We start from the raw sequence: 19375 nt of genomic DNA, 5'->3' as shown, positions 1-19375 counted from the left end.
GCAGCCAGGCTACTTAGGTTCAAATCCCAGCTCTGTTTCTTATTAGCCATCTAACTATGGGGACATTCTTTATCATCCAACTGTTTGGTTTCCATATCTATAAAATAGAGATAATTGTACATGTCTCACAGGTTTCTTGTGAGACTTAAATAAGTTAACATGTACTTAGAGCAGTACCAGTAAGTGCTACCCTAACATTTGCTATTATTAATTCATTTGGATGTTAATCATTGGATTTGTAAATCGCGCTAGAAATCTGACATTATTTTATTAGAACTCTTTCTTTTAAAGCTGGGTGAATTTAGGCAATGTGACACGATCAAGAACAAATGACGCAGCTAGTTAGAGCCCGACCAAGGAGCCGAGGCTCTAACTAGGGGGTGTCAGGTGCGACCTCTGGGTCAGTGTTTGTCCCTCCACACCACATGGTAGTTGTGCTGTGGTGCAAAAGCACATGACCAAAAAGGATGTATAACCTACCTCCTAACTCATAAATGCACCTGGACCTACGAGAGTCTTCCACAGGTGCTTCTGAGGACATCCAGGCCCTTTCAGTCTAAAGGAGGTGCTGGGGTGTCAGAATGGTACACTCAGAGAGCACCATCAACAGGCCTGCTCTGCCCAAGACTCTCAGTCCATTTCGCTAGCAGCCCCCAAAAAGGCAGTTGCAAATCTAGGACACACACTCATAGAATAAAGTAGGATTTCCCTAGTGTTGATAACAAAGGGAGCAATTACAGTAATAACAGAGTATATACATGAGGAGAAAACAGATGAACCCACAAGTCCTCAAGACAGTTCTCAATGACTCCTTGGAGGATGCCTTTAGTGAAGAAACAGCGTGTGTTTTGCTTTGCTTTGTTTTTCCCTGTTGACAATGGTTGAAAGGAAAGCCACCTGATAGTAAGTAAGAAAATACTGGCTCTGCGTTCACAGGGGCCTGGCTTTAAATGACTCTTACTTACAAAGCAGTGACCTTGAGCAGAGAACTTAATTTCTCCAATATCTACATTGTGGACTATAATTGTACCTGTCTCCAGGGGCTACTAGAGGATTAACAGGATTGCTGGCCTCATAGCAGAAACTCAGCGTCCCTATCTGCCCACATCTATCCTCTCTGTGTGGAAACAAGATTAGAGATGACTGTCAGTGCTTTTGTGTTGTGTAGTATTTACTATTCAAAAGAGACCTGCCAATAGCAGATGCTAATGCTGTTGAGGACTTGCAAGTACCAGGCATAATTAACTCATCTAATCCACACAACTCCAGGAGACAGGGTTCTGTAATTTCATTGCACACATGAGGAAATTACGGCACAGTGAGTTCAAATAGCTTGCCTGCGGTCACACAGATGCAAATAGTAGACCCAGGATTCAAACCCATAGACTCAGGATTCAGAGGCCAGGGGCTTAACCCCTCCACTGCGATGGCTCTTGGCGTTAGTGCAGGTCTCATGGGATTATTATGATGAGCAGCAAACATGGTGCTTGTGGAACACTAGTGTAGAGCTGAGCACACACAGTGCAAGTCACGCTAGATGTTATACTGACAGCATTGGAATGTCCCAAACGAAATGAGTCTGAATCTGGTGACCTTTGAAAGAGAAGCAACCTGGGTGCCTTCATTTGACTTTGGCTTGTCTTGTAGACAGTACCCCAAAGAAAGCATCACAACCACTATCTCAGGGAAAGAATTAGAACTATAGTGTTGACCATTATTACAACCAATGCTAGATGTGGTAACTCAGTTGTCATGTTGTGTCTTCTCTTGAACTTTCAGTTAGATTTCATCAAATTAAAGTACACAAAGACCAATGTAGACTTTTGATTTTTTTTTATTGTGCCTATTATGAAAAATTAAGTAAAGAATTCAAGGAAAAATGATGGCAACTTAAGGATGTGTAAAAATGGAAATCTTCAAGGTGGTCATCTGGTTAAATGGCCGTAAGGGACATGACTAGAAGCTGCATGCTGTCTGTACTCAGAAGGCATGATTATTTGGGTTGCTGGAGCAGCTGATGGAGATCATGGAGAGTGTTGCTAAAGGACTATCCCTTAGCCCTGCCCCTGAGTAATGGCAGAATTCATTGTTGCTACAGAGTGAAATTTTCAGTTTGCCCAGTGGTGTAAAAAAACATCTTTGTGGGCCCGCCCGGTGGCGCAAGCGGTTAAGTGCGCGCACTCCACTGCGGGGGCCTGGGGTTCGCAGGTTCGGATCCCGGGCATGCACCGACGCACCGCTTGTCAGGCCATGCTGTGGCAGACGTCCCATATTAAAGTGGAGGAAGATGGGCATGGATGTTAGCCCAGGGCCAGTCTTCCTCAGCGAAAAAAGAGGAGGACTGGCAGATGTTAGCTCAGGGCCAATCTTCCTCAAAAAAAAAAAATTTTTGCAATATTGACATAATAGAAAAATACACAGGTGACTGAAATAACCCAAACCCAGAGAGAAAGCCCAGCTAGATCCTCAGGAGACAGTTTTAGGGAGAATAAACAATGGAGAAAAGTTGTCTTCTTTATGCCACCCTCTGTTACGAACTCTTTCCACCGCCACACACTGCTGTTCTCCTTAACAGGCAGAAGGCGACGATGACAAAGTAGACCGCGCTCACGAGGAGGAGGAGGAGGTAGGTGTAATAGGCAAAAGTGTTGGTGAGCTGCAGCTGCAGGGTGTCTAAGAGAAGACTTTGGTTAGTTTGACTGTTCTTCAAAAATGGTGGGACATATTAATGGGAGAGTGGTCACAGTTATCTATTTCTGATGACCTACATTGCAGTGACACCCCACACCACCAAAACCTAAAAGTAAACATCTACCCCCACCACCACCACAGACAACAACAGGACAAATCAGAATCCAGTTTATAGGACATGTCAAACAACAACCTCTGCTAAATTCACTTCGAATATTCCAAAATATAAAAAGTAAGGCTGTATTTTTAATGAATGAGTCCAATGGGAAAAAAGTATTTGTGACAAATAACGTTTAACGTTTCTTCACTCCCACGATGTCCCTAAGTGATAATAATAGCTAATATTCATTAACCACTAATCAAACGCCAAACACTTGTTCTGAGAGCTTTGCATGCAAAGCTTTAATCATATTTAAGTTTTATAATAACTTATGAGATTTTATTTTGTGAGTTTATCATTTTTATTCCCATTTTTCACATAAACTGAGGACAGAAAGAGAAGTAATTTGCCTGACGTCATGCATTTAGTATCAGAAACCAGATTCAATCCCAGCACCATGAATTTAAAGAACACATTCTTAGCTATTCTGTAATTCTGCCTCTCCAAGTGCAATAAATTCCCCAGACATCAAAACATTAAGCATACATATAAAGTTGAATTCTGATTCAGAAGCATCTGAGCCATTACATGCTGTGCATGCAATGTGATTCCTATGAAGGGTACAACCCATGGAAATTTGGTGGTATTCACAGTGCAGTGGGTGGGAGTGTTAGTAAAGAGGGCATTATATAAAATGGAAGAGAGTGGTTAATCCAAATTCTCTGAAACTTTAGGAAGTCAAGGCTCATTCGTCCCTCACTGCGACTATGATGTTAGAGGATATCTGCTCTTAATACCATTGAAGTTTTCAAAGAAATATATGATGTCAAGAAATAATTAATGACAATGATGGCAAGCCAGTCTGGCTATTGAATGAACCACAATGCCAAGTCTCTTCCTGTGGAAATTACTCTTTAACGTGTTTTATCTTGATGGAGTCAAAACTCCAGAATCATTAGCACTCTGTGTAGAAAGGGAACTCAGAGGTAATGTGCTCATAATTCCTTGCTCTTGGTCAAGTAAGGTGTTCGCTGAGGTCCAGAGCTGCCTTGATATTGGAAATGAAGGAAAGATCAGCAGGACTCAAGCCAGCACTTCTAGTCCCTTTTTTTGTACATATGTAGGGAGAAAGGGCTTCAAACTAATACTGATTCTGTGACAGCCAAATGAGACACCCTATACTAGACATTCCACACAGGTGACTTTATCTCTTCAATAACTGAGTTAGGTGTATAAATTCCTGGTTGGCAGATGAGGAAAACCTTGCTTAGAAAATGTAAGTAATTTTCCTATTTTGATGTAACTAATCATTAAAAGAACTGCTCAGTCTGCTCAGTGATACTGTGAATCCCATGCACAGACCCACCCCCCACCATGTCCATCGTGTCTCAGGGCCTTGGTTTTGGGGTTTCTTGTTCTAAGACTGTATCTTAGAGGAAGAAAGGAAGACTGGGTAAGTGTATGAACTCTTAACTCAGATGGCCAGGTTGAAACCCCAGATCTAGCTGTGTGGTCTGGTGCAAGGGCCTAATTAACTTGATCTCATTTTCAACATCTATAAAATGGGGAAAAAATATCATACCACCTCCTAGGAGTATTATGAGACTTAAACAAGAAAATGCATGCGAAACCCAGCACAATGCCTTCTGTACAGGAAGCTCTCAGTACTTCTCAGTTCATGTTATTAGCTAGTAGCAAGGACCAAAGACTTCAAAAAAAAATCTAGAAGCACGTTGATGTCACAAATTCCTGAGTCATTAGAAACAAAAGCCATGCAAATGAATGAAGTCCGTTGTCGAAATAATTCAGAGCCTATCACTGCACCCACTAATTCAGTCATCTCATCCCCAAACCAGCATTTATGGGGTTAAGATGACTCCCAGGAAAGGATGGACTGATTTAAAGTATCACTCAGTCTATTCTGTGACATCCAGCCATTCTAGTTTTTCTACCTTAAGTCAGGGGAGTTTAAAAGTTAAGTTGGTCAGGAAGAAAACATGCTAAAACATGACATGAAGGCAAACATGCAAAACTTACTGCTTTCATCTCTCAGACAAGCTTTTGTAGAATTAATAGCAGCGACCTCTAGAAGAAATGAGAGCAAGTATTAGTCAATTGTTCACCCCTGCTATTTGACAGTTGATATTTACGTATATGTACATATATATATATATACACACACACATATTTATATAAAATATGTCAAAGAGAGGCAGGAGAAATACTCATGAAAAATATGAGCCCCACCATTTCAGGAATAATTAGTCTTATCTACTATGAACCAGGGAGTTCAAAAGGTAATTTGATCAGGAGGGAAAAAATTGCTAGAGCATGACATGAAGGCAAGCGTGTACAAAACTTACCACTTTCCTCTGTTGGGGAGGCTGTTGTAGAATCAGTAGCAGTGACAACTAGAAGAAATGAGACCAAGTATTAGTCAATTGTCCGTGCCCATTACCTGAAGTGTGTGTGTGTGTGTGTATATATATAAAATATGCCGAGACAAGAGAGATAGTCATTAAAAATATGAAAATTATGAGTCCCACAATTCCAAGAATAATTGGTCTTTTCTACTTTAAGCCTGAGAAGTGCCAAAGTTAAGATGATCGGGAGGGAAAAAAAGGCTACAGCACGACAGAGAGGCAAACATAGACAATCACTTACTGCTTTTATGTTTCGGATAAGCCTTTGTGGAATCGACAGTAGTGAAAATTGAGGTGGCAACCAGAAGAAATGAGAGCAAGTATTAGTCAATTATTCATGCCCATTATTTGACAGGGTGTGTATCTGTTTATATGAGTATGTGTGTATGCACACACACATACAATCCGCTGACAGAGAGACCCTCCTTAAAAATATGAGCCCTATGATTACAGGAGTAGCTCACCTGATTCTATGCAATTCAGTAGATCTAATTCATGTACTGTGTTTCTGCACATGAAGATGCTGACCTTCATGAAGGATACATTGTTTTCTTTATTAGAATTGGTTGGTAATATTAAAGACTATCCTGTTTTCCTTCTGTACTCATAGCTCCTAGCACAGTGACTGCCACAAAAGAGGTGTTGGAGAAATACTTGTTGAATGGAAAAATAAACCGAAAATGTGGCTACTCTACAGTCTTCAGCACACGATGCTGACATGAAGAGTTGCTACCAAAATCAACTCATCAAATCTTAGAATCCACAACAGGATCTCAGATTTGAAGGAGTCTGGTTTATGCAAATTTCCCATCTAAACAAAGGAAATCAGGCATACCTTTCCAAAGCATGCGTATCCCAATATCCCCAACTCATACACGTGATTTTCTGGAACGGTGGTGTTTGTGGCCATGACAACCATGTGAATAAAAGCTAATAGCTATTGGGACTGGCCCAGTGGCGTAGTGGTTGCGTTTGTGTGCTCCACTCTGATGGCCTGGGGTTCACAGATTCCGATCCCAGGCACGGACCTATGCACTGCTTGTCAAGCCATGCTTGGCAGGCATCCCACATATAAAGTAGAGGAAGATGGGTATGGATGTTAGCTCAGGGCCGATCCTCCTCAGCAAAAATAGGAGGTTTTGCAGCAGATGTTAGATCAGGGCTAGTCCTCCTCACCAAAAAGAAAAGCAGGTAATAGCTATTGAGTGATTATTACTGTGCCGGGCACTATGTTAAATGCTCCACATGTGTTATGTCCTTTAATGCTCCAGTCACCCTGAAGTGAGTTGTAGTTTGGAGGACTCCTTGTTGCAGATGAGGAAGCAAGGTTGAGAGTGTATGTAATTGCTGAGAGTCAGAGCCCTGACAGCAGAGCCAGTGTTCAACGGATCCTTGTGGGAAATTAAGTGAGGTACAGCATGTGGAAAGTACTTGGTAAAAATAATCCATAGAAATAGAAAATAATCTATAGAGAAAAAACATAATTCCACTATTGTGAACACTGAAAACATCTTCTCTTCAAAATATGTTAAATATTTTTAGGTAATGAACATTTTATTACAGGAACTCAACATTTCACTGTAATTCTTTCCAAATATCAGCTAAATCACATCTATACTTCTTGAATATATACAACCTGAGGTGAGGCTTATAACAACGCAAAAAAAAAAAAAAGGAAGGCAAACATACAAACAAATTTTTTTTAAAAGATAATTGACTGCTGGATAGAGGAAAACAAGAGTTGAATCAATCGTTTTGGTATTCTTTTTCTACTAGATGTGATCTTGTCCATATGGATGTGGATCTGGTATACAATTTTATGCACTCAATGAGCTATATGTTTTTTACAACTCTAAAACTTGATTTGAGATATAGGATTTGGAATAAATTCCAAAAGTAAAAATAGTAACATAGTCATGTTTAGATGTTAAAATATATGCAACAATGACTTTAATGTGTCTTAGAAGTCTCTTTCTTTTTCTTAACAGTGACTTTTTCATTAAAAGATAAATAAAATTCTTTTATTACCATGCATTAATTGAGGAAAAACAATAAAGTAACAATTTTTCATAATAAAATCTGTGTACATATCATAACTTCTCTTTTTCAGTCAAGGTTGGTGAAAAACTTGGACCAGATTAGTTTTATCTCTTCAAAATGACTTCATTGATTTGTGCTTCCATGTTATATTCCTAACTTTTATCAAAAACAAAAAACTCCCAGGAAACAGCATTAGAAATTTGCTGTAGAATGACAGTAACAGAAATGTCCTCCTTAGCTTTGTTGCCCTGAGAAGGCCATGGGGGGCATTTGTTTCAGAAAGTAGGTGCCAAGTAAAACACATTATGAACTAGAACTCTATAATAATCATCACCATGGAACTTACTATACTTCTTATCTTTCCCTAGTCACTAGAAAAATCAAACCTAATAGGACACTTCAGCCTGGTGGTTACATTAAATGTGTGCTTTGCATATTTGCTTACTTTCTGTTTCTCAGCTGTAGAAATAGTAAATTAGAGCTGGTTTTTAAATTTTATATCAGTGAGTTTTAGGAAAGTATTAAAAAATACGATAAGTACATAAATAAATATATCATGTTACGTTTTCAAATCAAGTGTTTTCACTGACATTATTACATTTACTTTTCATCACGGCCCCAGGAGAAAGTCAAGGTAAGTGTTGGAACATAATTTGATCATTGAAGAAACTGAGGATCTGAGAAGATAAAGCCTGACTTCAGAAATTCGACTGGTGCACAGCACAGGTCTTCGCACGTTTTGTTGTGTGCCTGTTCCCCACTGCTTCAAAAGGGCCGTTAACAACAGGGAAAAGTACAAACTAATTCATTCTGATGGGCACTCTGGGACCTTTGGTCTGTTGTGTTGATACTCAGGACTTCAAGTCTTGAGTCTAGTGAGCTACTGGACCACTGCCAGGACTCCTTTGGTACATCATGCCTGAATCACAAGTGAACTTGAGAGATTAGGAAAAGAATACATTCTCTTTACTGTAGTGCAGCCTCCTTGGGGAATTAATTCATCCCAGTGTGCTCATCCACACATCCCTACCAGGCCAGGCACAGGCTAGGTCTGCAATAATGTTTGTTGACCTGCATTTACCAATGGCAAGAAATACATTCATTATGTAGAATGAAAGTATGTGTGTACGCATTAGCCTCATCCAAAGTCTAATTATGAAGTTTTACCTTATGGTGGTATATAAAATACAAATTCAGAAAACCTAAGACCATAATAAAACTGCAATGGCCAAATTATGCTATTTTTTCTTGAGCCACAATTTGGGTCTATCAAAAGACCACAAGTTTGTCACCTAATAACATTGTTTTGCGTTTATACTCTGATCATAGCAAGATTAAAGTGAGAGTGACTTTGTTTACTGAGTAGAATATTCCAGAAAGATGTATAATTGCTTTATTTCCTGATCCAGTAAGTTCATCAAAAGAGGAATCTCTTTTTGAGCATTTCCTGTGTGCTAAATTGCTAGGTGCTTTCACGTATGTTGTTTCATTTAATCCATCAATAACTCTAAAAACCAAGATTGAGACCTTAATATTTTGGTTGATGAAACTGAGGCAGAGAAAAGTTAAGGAATTTTATCCTTTTCTTTTCCTGTTTTCCAAACTCTATACTATTTTAATTCTAAGAGGAAATAGAGGGATATTTATGCTACCAATAAGTGCAACAACATTTAAGAAAGATTTGTGTTTGTTTTTCATTAATACATGATAGAAAAAATGGGATATCCCTTTGAAAAAAAGTGTTCTGGGAGGTTATGTTTATATATACATACCTTTGTTCACTGAAGGAAAAAGAATCTCTTGGTCAACTCCTCTCTTGTTATTCTCATGTTGGACGATACATCTGTGTTCTTTATCCGTTGACGTTCCCGTCACGGTCAGCCAGCTCAATTTCATGTACGTGTCATCAGTCTTCATGGTGTTTCCCTGTTGGGATTCCAGAATTCTATTGCCATTCTTTTCTTTCCAATATACCTTAATAACATCTGGGAAGAATTTCTCAAGAAGACAAAGGTATGTTCCAGCATTATGGAGATTTATTTCAGCAATTGAAGGAAGAAAAATAGTGGGCTTGGGGGAAACGTCTGCAGGAAGGCTTCTGTCTGTGGGGGAAAATGGAACAGCAGTTAAAAAGAATCATTAGAGAAGCACAAACATTGTTCCGGAACAACCTAGTGCATATAGTAAATGGAAGAAAAGCTGCCATTGAATTAGTGCTTACCGTGGCCTTCCATCCACAATAGACTGTGAGGTATTTATTGTTCTTATTTTCAACAGGAAAAGAGCTTCCAGAGGTTATGTAACTTGCCCAGAGTCACAACTATAAGTGGCAGAGCCTGTATTAAAATGTGGCTTTTGTTCTTTCTCCACACGCTAAGATGGAGTATGACTTTTAACTGCCGCATTTCAAGGCATCTAACGTTCATGAGCACACGTATTTTTTAAAATCTCTTTTGTCCCTATCATAATGGAGCATGTTTTCAAGGTGGGTAGGTAGGTGGTGGGGATGGGAGAGAAGATGAGGTAACTTTGATAATCTCTCTACACATGAGAATGTTTAGTACTTTCTAAAGTACTTCCCTTTTCCCATCCTGGGAATTTTGTAACTTAGGCTCTTTTGGCCAAATAACACTTTCTCATGGTCTGCAGTTTTGTGAAACCTTGCTGTTCATTTAACTGTTTCTGGAATGCACCCATATTCATCTTATTTGCTATATAAATAAATATGAGGAGGAAATTTTTCATTTTTTAAAAACACACGGTCACTTGTTAATGGGAATCCATTTCCACGTGTACTTGACAATCAAGTCGGCCTTTAGCTCAAATGTGGATCTCATGCCCAGTTCTGAGGTAAGGGAGTTCTCGTACTTAATGTCTAATTTTATATAACGTCGCAATTCCACATCTGAACCACCCCAGCTTTCTGAATAGGGCAATATTTAAGCTGCACCTCCAAATTATATCACAATGCCTTGAACTTAGAAGCAAAATAGCTGTATTTCAAAAACTCCTATTGAAACATTGATTCATTATTTTCAGAAATGCTATTATATCAATCTTATCAAGTAATACACTTATCAGAATTTTGTTTCCCTTTAGAATATGTTCACAAAAAACACATTTTATTTTGGAAATTCTTGATGTTAAAGCATGACTAAGAATACACCATATTTTGACTCTCAATGTCTCCTCCAAAATTTGTGTCTACCCTGTAAGACTGCTGAAGTGTTTTAGAGCTCCACTATTTTCTTTGTTTTCACCTGCTGAATAAAGTATATATATAATTGGTGTAATGTTAAATGTCACTGTTCCAGAGTCTCTTGCAGACATAATGTCGAAATATATAACAAAACATCATAGTTTACAAAGGCATGTCCCTTGGATTCTGGAATGTTAGTTGATTATACATTTATTGTGAATCTAACATTGGGAATTATAAATGTCAAAACTCTTTTCAGTTTGATTTCCTTGACACAAATGCTTTATTAATATTCTCTTTGGGGCTAGCTTGGAGTTAAATAATTCAATCGGCAATTTCTTAAGAAAAGAAGAATTTGATTTCTTATTTGAGAATAATAGAAAAAAAATTCTTGAAATTTCTGCCTATATAGCAAAGCTCTTGATTTTTATAGTAAATTAGTAAGCAAACAATGTTGAGGGTTTTTTCATGCTGTAAATACAGTTAGGTCATATTGTGCTTATTTTAATTTTATACATTTTGCTTTTAGTGTAAATGGTATTTTTCATTATGACAGTAGGACACTATATTTCTCCAACCTTATACATTTTTTATAGACTCTATTTACAGAAGGAGTTTATTTATTTTTATTTTTTTGAGGAAGATTCACCCTGAGATAACAGATGTTAGCTCCTTCCTACTTTTTTCCTTTTTTTCCCCAAAGCCCCAGTAGATAGTTGTATGTCATAGTTGTACATCTTCTAGTTGCTCTATGTGGGATGCCACCTCAGCATGGCTTGACGAGCGATGAGTAGGTTTGCGCCCAGGATCTGATCCGGTGAACCCCATGCTGCCAAAGCAGAACGTGCGAACTTAACCACTACGCCACTGGGCCGGCCCCTATACTTTGTTTTTGATTTTAAAATCATGTTATATAAAATAAGATTAATTTTTCAATCATACATTATATTTAAATAATTTTAGTCCTTAGTCAATATACTAAAGAATCTAGTTTTCATCTTAGGAACTTTTTTTCTTCACAAGAATACTTCTGATTCATTATAGTAAAGAAATTGAAAATAAAATGCTGAATTGAAAAATTTCAGTAGGATAACACACTATTCTTATCCTGTCCCTTTTCTTTACCTATATTCTTTGTTTAATTCTTTTTAAACAAAATGAATCTCACATTTCCATTACTTTTTCAGTGTAATAGCTAAGTGAGCATTAAATAGTGTACTTTTTTGTATATGGTTAGTACCTATATTTTAAATAATTATATTACACATTATTCCTTTAAGCATTCTGTTTAATACTTATTAATAGTGTATTTATGGTCAAAGTCATTTTCATGATGCATAGAATGGAAACCAGGTAAAAAAATAAACTTCTATCGTTCATTTATATACATTCATCTGCATAATCAAATAATATTTGCCTGCATTGTTTACATTTTATTATGATGCAACATCATGAATTCTACATAAATTTACTAAATGTCAACTACATTTTTCATTTAAAGTATGATATTTCAAACTAACTTATTGATATTGACTTTGTGTTTTCTAGTTTCTTCTTGTAATTTTTCCTTTATGAAATAAATCATTATAGCTATTTCATATTTAAATATTATTTAAAATTTATGACAAGTTTCTACTATAATTGATTTTACATCTTGACTATTTTCTGCATGAGTTTAAACTTTTTTTCTGATAAACATGAGCATGAAGCTCATTTGAGTAAAAATGCTATCGAAATAGAGATTATAATTATTATTATGGTCATTATTATCATTATTATTAACAATTTCTTCATGAGGATTGTGTGCTCTAACATGACATTTTAATCTCATGGGACCAAGCATGCACTCATATACGGGATTCAGTATTTTGGGGTTGCAATTAGATCCATGGCAAGAAAGCTTGAAGATTTGTTCCTTCCTTTGCATTCCACTTTGCTCTAATATGCCTGGAATTCTCAAAGCCATAAACACAGGAAATGTGCCTTTCACACACCCAATTAACAGGGAATCATTGTCTTTCCTGCTGCCTTCCCAGTGTTAAGAAAATCAAAGGGAACGTTAGCTAAAGCCTAATAATATGCAGTCAGTATATGGAACTGCTTCACACGTGTTGTCCAAAAAAATGGCTCTTTCCCTAATCAAGAACACAACCTATTTGCATTTTGAGTTTTCACCAGAAATTTCAGACTGAAACTGACATCTTTCCAGCTCGTGGGAAAATTCAGCTTGAAATTCCTGGCAGTGGGCTTCAAGGCAGAATGACTAGAGAGATGGCAGGATGTCTGTCCTCAAATCCTCTTATTGTCACATTAGATCACTAAATGACCATATTGCTGAGGGTCACCATCTGTGGCTGACATTCAAGTTATGATGCCCATAGCATTGAGGCAGTGGGGGGATAAAATGGGTTTGCTGAAAGACAATTTCTTCTGTTTTACAAAATGGATGTTAAAGTCAATGTCCACACTTTTACTTCACTTTCTTCCTAAAGGACTCATACTTTGAAGTCCTTTTCTAATACTATGGTGGGAAAAACATGGCCTATTTGAAATTTTACTGTGCTTCATTTCATCAGTTAATGAAAACTATGAATTCCACTTCATTTTTTCTCCTAGCTCTGAGCATAAAATTTGACCCTCTGCTTCTTGCTAGATAATCACAGATATTCTGTTTTCTGCCTTCCTTGGTGGTTTTGATCTTCTTTTTGTGTTTCATGGTCTGAGTGTACAGGCATGCCTCGGAGATATGGCAGATTTGATTCCAGACCACCAGAATAAAGCGAATATCACAGTAAAGCAAGTCATACCATATTTTGGTTTTCCAGTGCACATATGAGTTAGGTTTCCACTAAACTGTAGTCTATTAAGTGTGCAATAGCATTAAGTCTAAAAAAATCAATGTACGTACTTTAACTAAAAAAACCTCTGGGGGCCAGCCCGAGGCCTAGTGGTTACGTTCGGCAGGCTCCACTTCAGCGGCTCCGGATCGGTTCCTGGGTGTGGACCCACACAGTTCATCAGTGGCCATGCTCTGGCAGTGACCCACATACAAAATAGAGGAAGATTGGAGAGATGTTAGCTCAGGGTGAATCTTCCTCAGATAAGAAAAATACGTTATTGCCTAAGAATGCTAAACATCAGAGCCTTCAGCGAGTTGTCATCTTTTTGCTGGTGGAGGGTATGGCCTTGATGTTGATGGCTGCTGACTGATCAGGGTGGTGGTTGCTAAAGGTTGGTTTGGCTGTGGCAATTTCTTAAAATAAGACAACAATGCAGTTTGCGGCATCAATTATCTCTTCCTTTTACAATTTCTCTGTAGCATGTGATGCCGTTTAATAGCTTTTTTCCCACAGCAGAACTTCTTTCAAAATTAGAGTCAATCGGGGCCGGCCCGGTGGCGCAGGTGGTTGGGTGCGCGCGCTCCTCTGCGGCGGCCCGGGGTTCGCTGGTTCGGATCCCGGGCGCGCACCGACGCACTGCTTGTCAGGCCATGCTGTGGCGGCGTCCCATATAAAGTGGAGGAAGATGGGCACAGATGTTAGCCCAGGGCCGTCTTCCTCAGCAAAAAAAGAGGAGGATTGGCGGATGTTAGCACAGGGCTGATCTCCTCACAAAAAAAAATAAATAAAAATAAAAATTAAAAAAAATAAAAAAAATTAAAAAATAAATAAATTAGAGTCAATCGTCTCAAAGCTGCCACTGCTTCATCAACTAGGTTTATGTAATATTCTAAATCCTTTATTGACATTTCAACAATATTCTTAGCATCTTCACCAGGAAGAGATTCCATCCCAGGAAAACAGTTTCTTTGCTCATTCATAAGAAGCAACTCCTCACTTATTAAATTTTTATCATGAGATTACTGCAATTCAGTCACATCTTCAAGGTCCACTTCTAATTCTGGTTCTCTTGCTACTTCGACCATGTCTGCAGTTATTTCCTCAACTAGTCTTGAACCCCTCAAAGACATCCATGAGGATTGGAATCAACCTCTTTCAAATTCCTGTTAATATTGATATTTTGACCTCTTCCCATAAACCATGAATGTTTTTAATGGCATCTAGAATGGTGAATCCTTTCCAGAAGGTTTTCAATTTACTTTGCCCAGATCCATCAGAAGACAATATCTACGGCAGATATAACATTGTGAAATGTATTTCTTAAATAATAAGACTTTAAAGTCAAAATTCCCCCTTGATCCATGGGCTACAGAATGGATGTTGTGCTAGCAGGCATGAAAACAACATAAATCTCATTGTACATCTCCATAAGAGCTCTTGGGTGACCGGGTGCATTTTCAATGAGCAATAATACTTGGAATCTTCCTTTCTGAACAATAGATGTCAAAAGTGGGCTTAAAATATTCAGTAAACCAGGTTGCAAATAGATGTGTTCTCACTGAGGCTTTGTTGTTCCATTTATAGAGCACAGGCAGAGTAGGTTTAGCATAATTCTTAAGGGCCCTAGGATATTCAGAATGGTAAGTGAGGATCATCTTCAACATAAAGTCATCAGCTGCAATAGCCCCTAACAAGAGAGTCGGCCTGTCCTTTGAAGCTTTGAAGCCAGGCATTAAATTCTCCTCTCTAGCTATGAGAGTCCTAGATGGCATGTTCTTCCAAAAGAAGGCTGTTTCATCTACATTGAAAATCTGTTGTTTAGTGTAGCCACCTTCATGAATCACCTTAGCTAGATCTTTTGGAAGACTTTCTGCAGCTTCTACATCAGCAGTTGCTGCTTCCTCTTGCACTTTTATGTTATGGAGATGGCTTCTTTCCTTAAACCTCATGAACCAATCTCTGTTAGCTTCCAACTCTTCCTCTGTGACTTCCTCACTTCTCTCATCTTTCATTGAATTGAAAGAGTTAGGGGCTTGTTCTAGATTAGGCTGTGGCTTATGGGAACATTGTGGCTGGATTCATCTATCCAGAAAGCTAAAACTTTCTCCACATCAGAAATAAGGCTGTTTTGCTTTCTTATCATTCTTATGTTCACTTGAGTAGCACTTTTCATTTCCTTCAAGAACTTTCCCTTTGCAGTCACAACTTGGCTAACTGGCACAAGAGGCCTAGCTTTTAACCTATCTCGGCTTTCGATATGCCTTCCTCACTAAGTTTACTCATTTCTAGACTTTAATTTAAAATGAGGAACGTGAAGCTCTTCCTCTCACTTGAATACTTAGAGGCCATTGTAGGGTTATTAATTGGCCTAAGTTCAATATTGTTGTGTCTCAGGGAATAGGAGGCGCAAGGAGAGGGAGAGAGATGGGGGAACAGTAGGTGGAGCAGTCAGAACACACACAACATTTATCGATTAACTTCACCATCATATATGGGCCTGGTTCATGACGCCCCAAAGCAATAGCAACACCGAAAATCACTGATCACAGATGACCGTAACAAATATAAAAATAACGAAAAGTCTTGAAATATTGCGAGAATTTCCAAAACTTGACACAGAGAAATGAGCTGAGCAAATGCTTTGGGATAAATGGTATTTATAGACTTGCTCAACACAGGGTTGCCAGAAACCTTCAATTTTTAAAAAATGCAATATCTATGAAGTACAATAAAGCGGAGCACAAGAAAATGAGATACGCCTGTAGTTGTGTTTTTGATTTTAGGTCTTCTCAAGTAGATTTTGGAAATAGGCAGTTGAAATAAATGATAAATAATTTGTGTATTATATTGTTTCTTTTTCTACCCCAGCGGTTGATAGTTTAGTGAGGTTTGAGTTGAATATGACATGAGACATGGGAGAATATGTTTGCAAATCCTAGCTCTGTGACTTAGACACAAGACATGCAGAATTCAAACAGACTGAAAGTCCTGGAACGTAAGGTGAGGCTTGCTTTCCCAAAATTACCCCTCAGAAAACAAGAGTTGACTCATGTTTCAGTCCTTGTGTAACTTCTCATATTAAAAGATGCTCTTCTAATACTCTGCTGTCATCAAAAAATACTACTTGGACAAGATCTCCACCTGAAATGAACTCAATTAATGCTCGTTTTGGAGCTAGCACTGGTAAAAGAAAATAAAGAAGCTTAACAAGGATTTGGTGACTATAACTTGGGAATAAAGTTTCTACAGTTTATGCCTGTGTTGCACATTTATAATATAACAGAATAAATGAAAAAAATGCTTTCCTTTTGTTTTATAAGATAATTGTCTCTTTAGACAAAATATCCAGTGACATCATCCTACGGAGGTGCCAGAACAGACACTCAGACCCTGAGATGACCTAGAAAGTTCCTCTAAGGTAGATGTTTCAGATGTGTGTGAAGATTCTGAACAAAAGTTTAATGAAATGTGAGGGCAAAAAGAGCAATATTTATCAACTGGTATTTGTATTGATATAATTTTTAACTTTGTAGCTATAATGCAATTAGAAAATTACATATAATTGGGTATTTGACTTTTATCTGTATCACTATAAATTAGTACATTCAATTTGCAAAAGCCTCTGTTTTTTCTTCCAGATAGTTCTACTGGAAAATGAGAGATCACCTCATATTCAGGCTAATAATGTTTGAGAGAATGCTTATTATATTCTAATCCTTTTCAGAAGCAAGTAGCAATTAGTCTTAGAAATTGAAAGTTTTATCCAAATACTGACCATTTGTCCTTATGTGACCTGGAGACTAGAGGGTAATTAATGTACTTATCTGTACTCCTGATTTCATAAGGAATTCCAGCGGTGGTAATTTGAATTCTAGAGAATTCACATTTTTATCACTGACCATGCTGGTAATTTCCTTACTTAATCTCATTTAATATTCAGAGCATTCACTGAGATGGTATAGGCAGAACGAATGGATGGAAACATAAAAAGTTAACAGAGGTATGTGTTGATATGAAATTTTAATTTTTTCTTTATTTTTTTATTTTCTAATTTTTTTCATAATGGAGAAGTGCTATTTTTATAATTTTAGTAGACCCATAATGAGTGAATCAAAATTTATTTGCTAAATGATGAATTTACAGGAATGATAGACCCAGAATCAAAGTCCATGTATGTCCCTGCACCAGACTCTCCTAAAAACATTTCAGGACCAACATGAATTATTTCTATGTCACCATTATTTAATTTGATTGCTACAGTTTACATGAATATGTACTCAGATGAAAAATAAAAGACTAGAAAGTTGCTTTTCAATCTATGAATTCCCTGTTCATATGATCACAACCACTAAAGAAAACAAAATATATAATTTCTTTCATTTTTCAATGTTTTATCAACTTTGTGAAAATTCTTTGAAAACTCTCATTTCGATAGATCTAGTAAGCTGAGAATATACTAGTGAGATATTCTCCCTCATTCAGGCAAAATTTCTTCTTTAAGGCAAATGAGGACTGAGCAAATTTACTGGACAGAATTTAGGAAAAAAAAACCCCATCTTGTAACATTCTTGAATATGGCTGCCCAGTTAATATTTTAATACTTGCTATTAATCATCCTCTCACCAAATGATATGTTTAGCAATTTTTGTTAATTTTTCCCCATTTGTTATTTTTGGAAAATAAAATAGCTAAACATCATTACAAGTCTTTCAATACAGAAAGACTAAATGGATCTAACATCTCCACCCCTTAGGGACTCATAAGTGATGTAACTAGGTAATTCTTGTTAATATCCCCAGGCGGAGAATGGCTTCTGAGGATCTGGTTGGTGTTAGAACACTTATCCACTAGGCTAGAAGTTTTGGAACACTGGGATTTGTTCTAGCTTTATCTTCTTCTCCCATTTATCTCAAGTAGCCAGCACAGAAACTGCCATCAATGAATACTGCTGACAGAATGAATGACCAAAAGAGAACGTAAAACCATGCAGACTCTTTTCACGGATTTTGGAGCTGGAATGACTATGGGGCTTACAAATTCCCTTAAATGGGCCCATCTTTAGACAATTTGTCAAGATTTGTAATAACATAAATTTTGACTGATCTTGCCTATCTCTAAGAAGCTAGAGTAATAAGAAGTGAGATTTATCAATGTTCTATAGTCATTTACTTTAAGAATTAATGTTTTGCACTGCTGTGAGGGATGAGAGGAAAACTAGTAACATAGGTTTTGCAGGTTAATGTGAGAAAAGAGCACTGTGTTTTATCTCAATATATAGAAGAGAAGTAAATAACAAATGTGTCTCTCACCTTAAAGACTGTCTACAAGAAAAGTATCTTGAACCAGTAACATATAACAATGGTTTACAGATATGGTCCAAAAAATATCATAATTTTTAGCCTGACCTGATCATCTGTGTGTGTGTATACTCTAAAAGTAGAATTTTAATCTGCTTACAAGCAGGAATGTGAACAAACAATTTATGAAGTAGTTTTGTTTTCATATACAGTGACTAGTAGCTGCAAACTTGCTGTTCCTATGCTGAGGCCAAGTATGTGGCAGTCAGATAAGGGTGATCCTACATTGTTTTTTTCTAAAAAGCATCTATCAGTTGTTCATTACTAGGGCAAAAATAGAAAAACGTTACTTACCAGAGGGAGTTACTATGAGCTTAGTCCCTTTTCCAAATATCTTGATCCAATTTGATCTGTCACACTGGTTACACCTTCTACAAAAACTCAGCCTCCTCCTAAGCTTCATGATGTAACTATTAGTGAAAAAACTGTGTACTGGCAATTTGATCTTCTGGGTTCCTTTGGAAGTCCCTGAACATAAATTTTGTGGCGTCAGATATTTTATAAGTTTTCCTCAGATAAATTGACCAAAACGTCTGTTTTCCAAGAAGGCACTAATCATTGAAAAGCACTGATGGAAAATGGAAAGAATAAGAGCAGAAAAAGAAGAGATCAAACCCAACTGGTCAACCAACTACTTTTCTAAATTACTAGAAAAAGAATTCAGTGAATTAAATTTTTTTTTTAATTTCCAGGTGTTCAATTGTGTTGAAACTGCTCAGAGATTA

The 19375-nt window shown here is 37.4% G+C and overlaps 1 gene segment (V, D, J or C); it reads right to left on the bottom strand.

Moving 5' to 3' along the window:
* Positions 1 to 2334: 2334 nt before the first annotated feature.
* LOC147918139 (T-cell receptor gamma chain C region C10.5-like) lies at positions 2335 to 19053 on the bottom strand. The segment is given in 6 exon segments: positions 2335 to 2673; positions 4829 to 4876; positions 5155 to 5202; positions 5456 to 5517; positions 9029 to 9356; positions 18945 to 19053. Coding segments are annotated over 6 exon segments (738 nt in total).
* Positions 19054 to 19375: the final 322 nt, after the last annotated feature.

The sequence above is a fragment of the Ceratotherium simum genome, chromosome 1 (assembly GCF_057802395.1).
Source record: "Ceratotherium simum simum isolate JZ-2026a chromosome 1, ASM5780239v1, whole genome shotgun sequence".
NCBI classification, from domain to species: domain Eukaryota; kingdom Metazoa; phylum Chordata; class Mammalia; order Perissodactyla; family Rhinocerotidae; genus Ceratotherium; species Ceratotherium simum.
The sequence above is the reverse complement of the archived record's forward strand: the minus strand, read 5'-3'. Positions and strand labels throughout refer to the sequence as shown.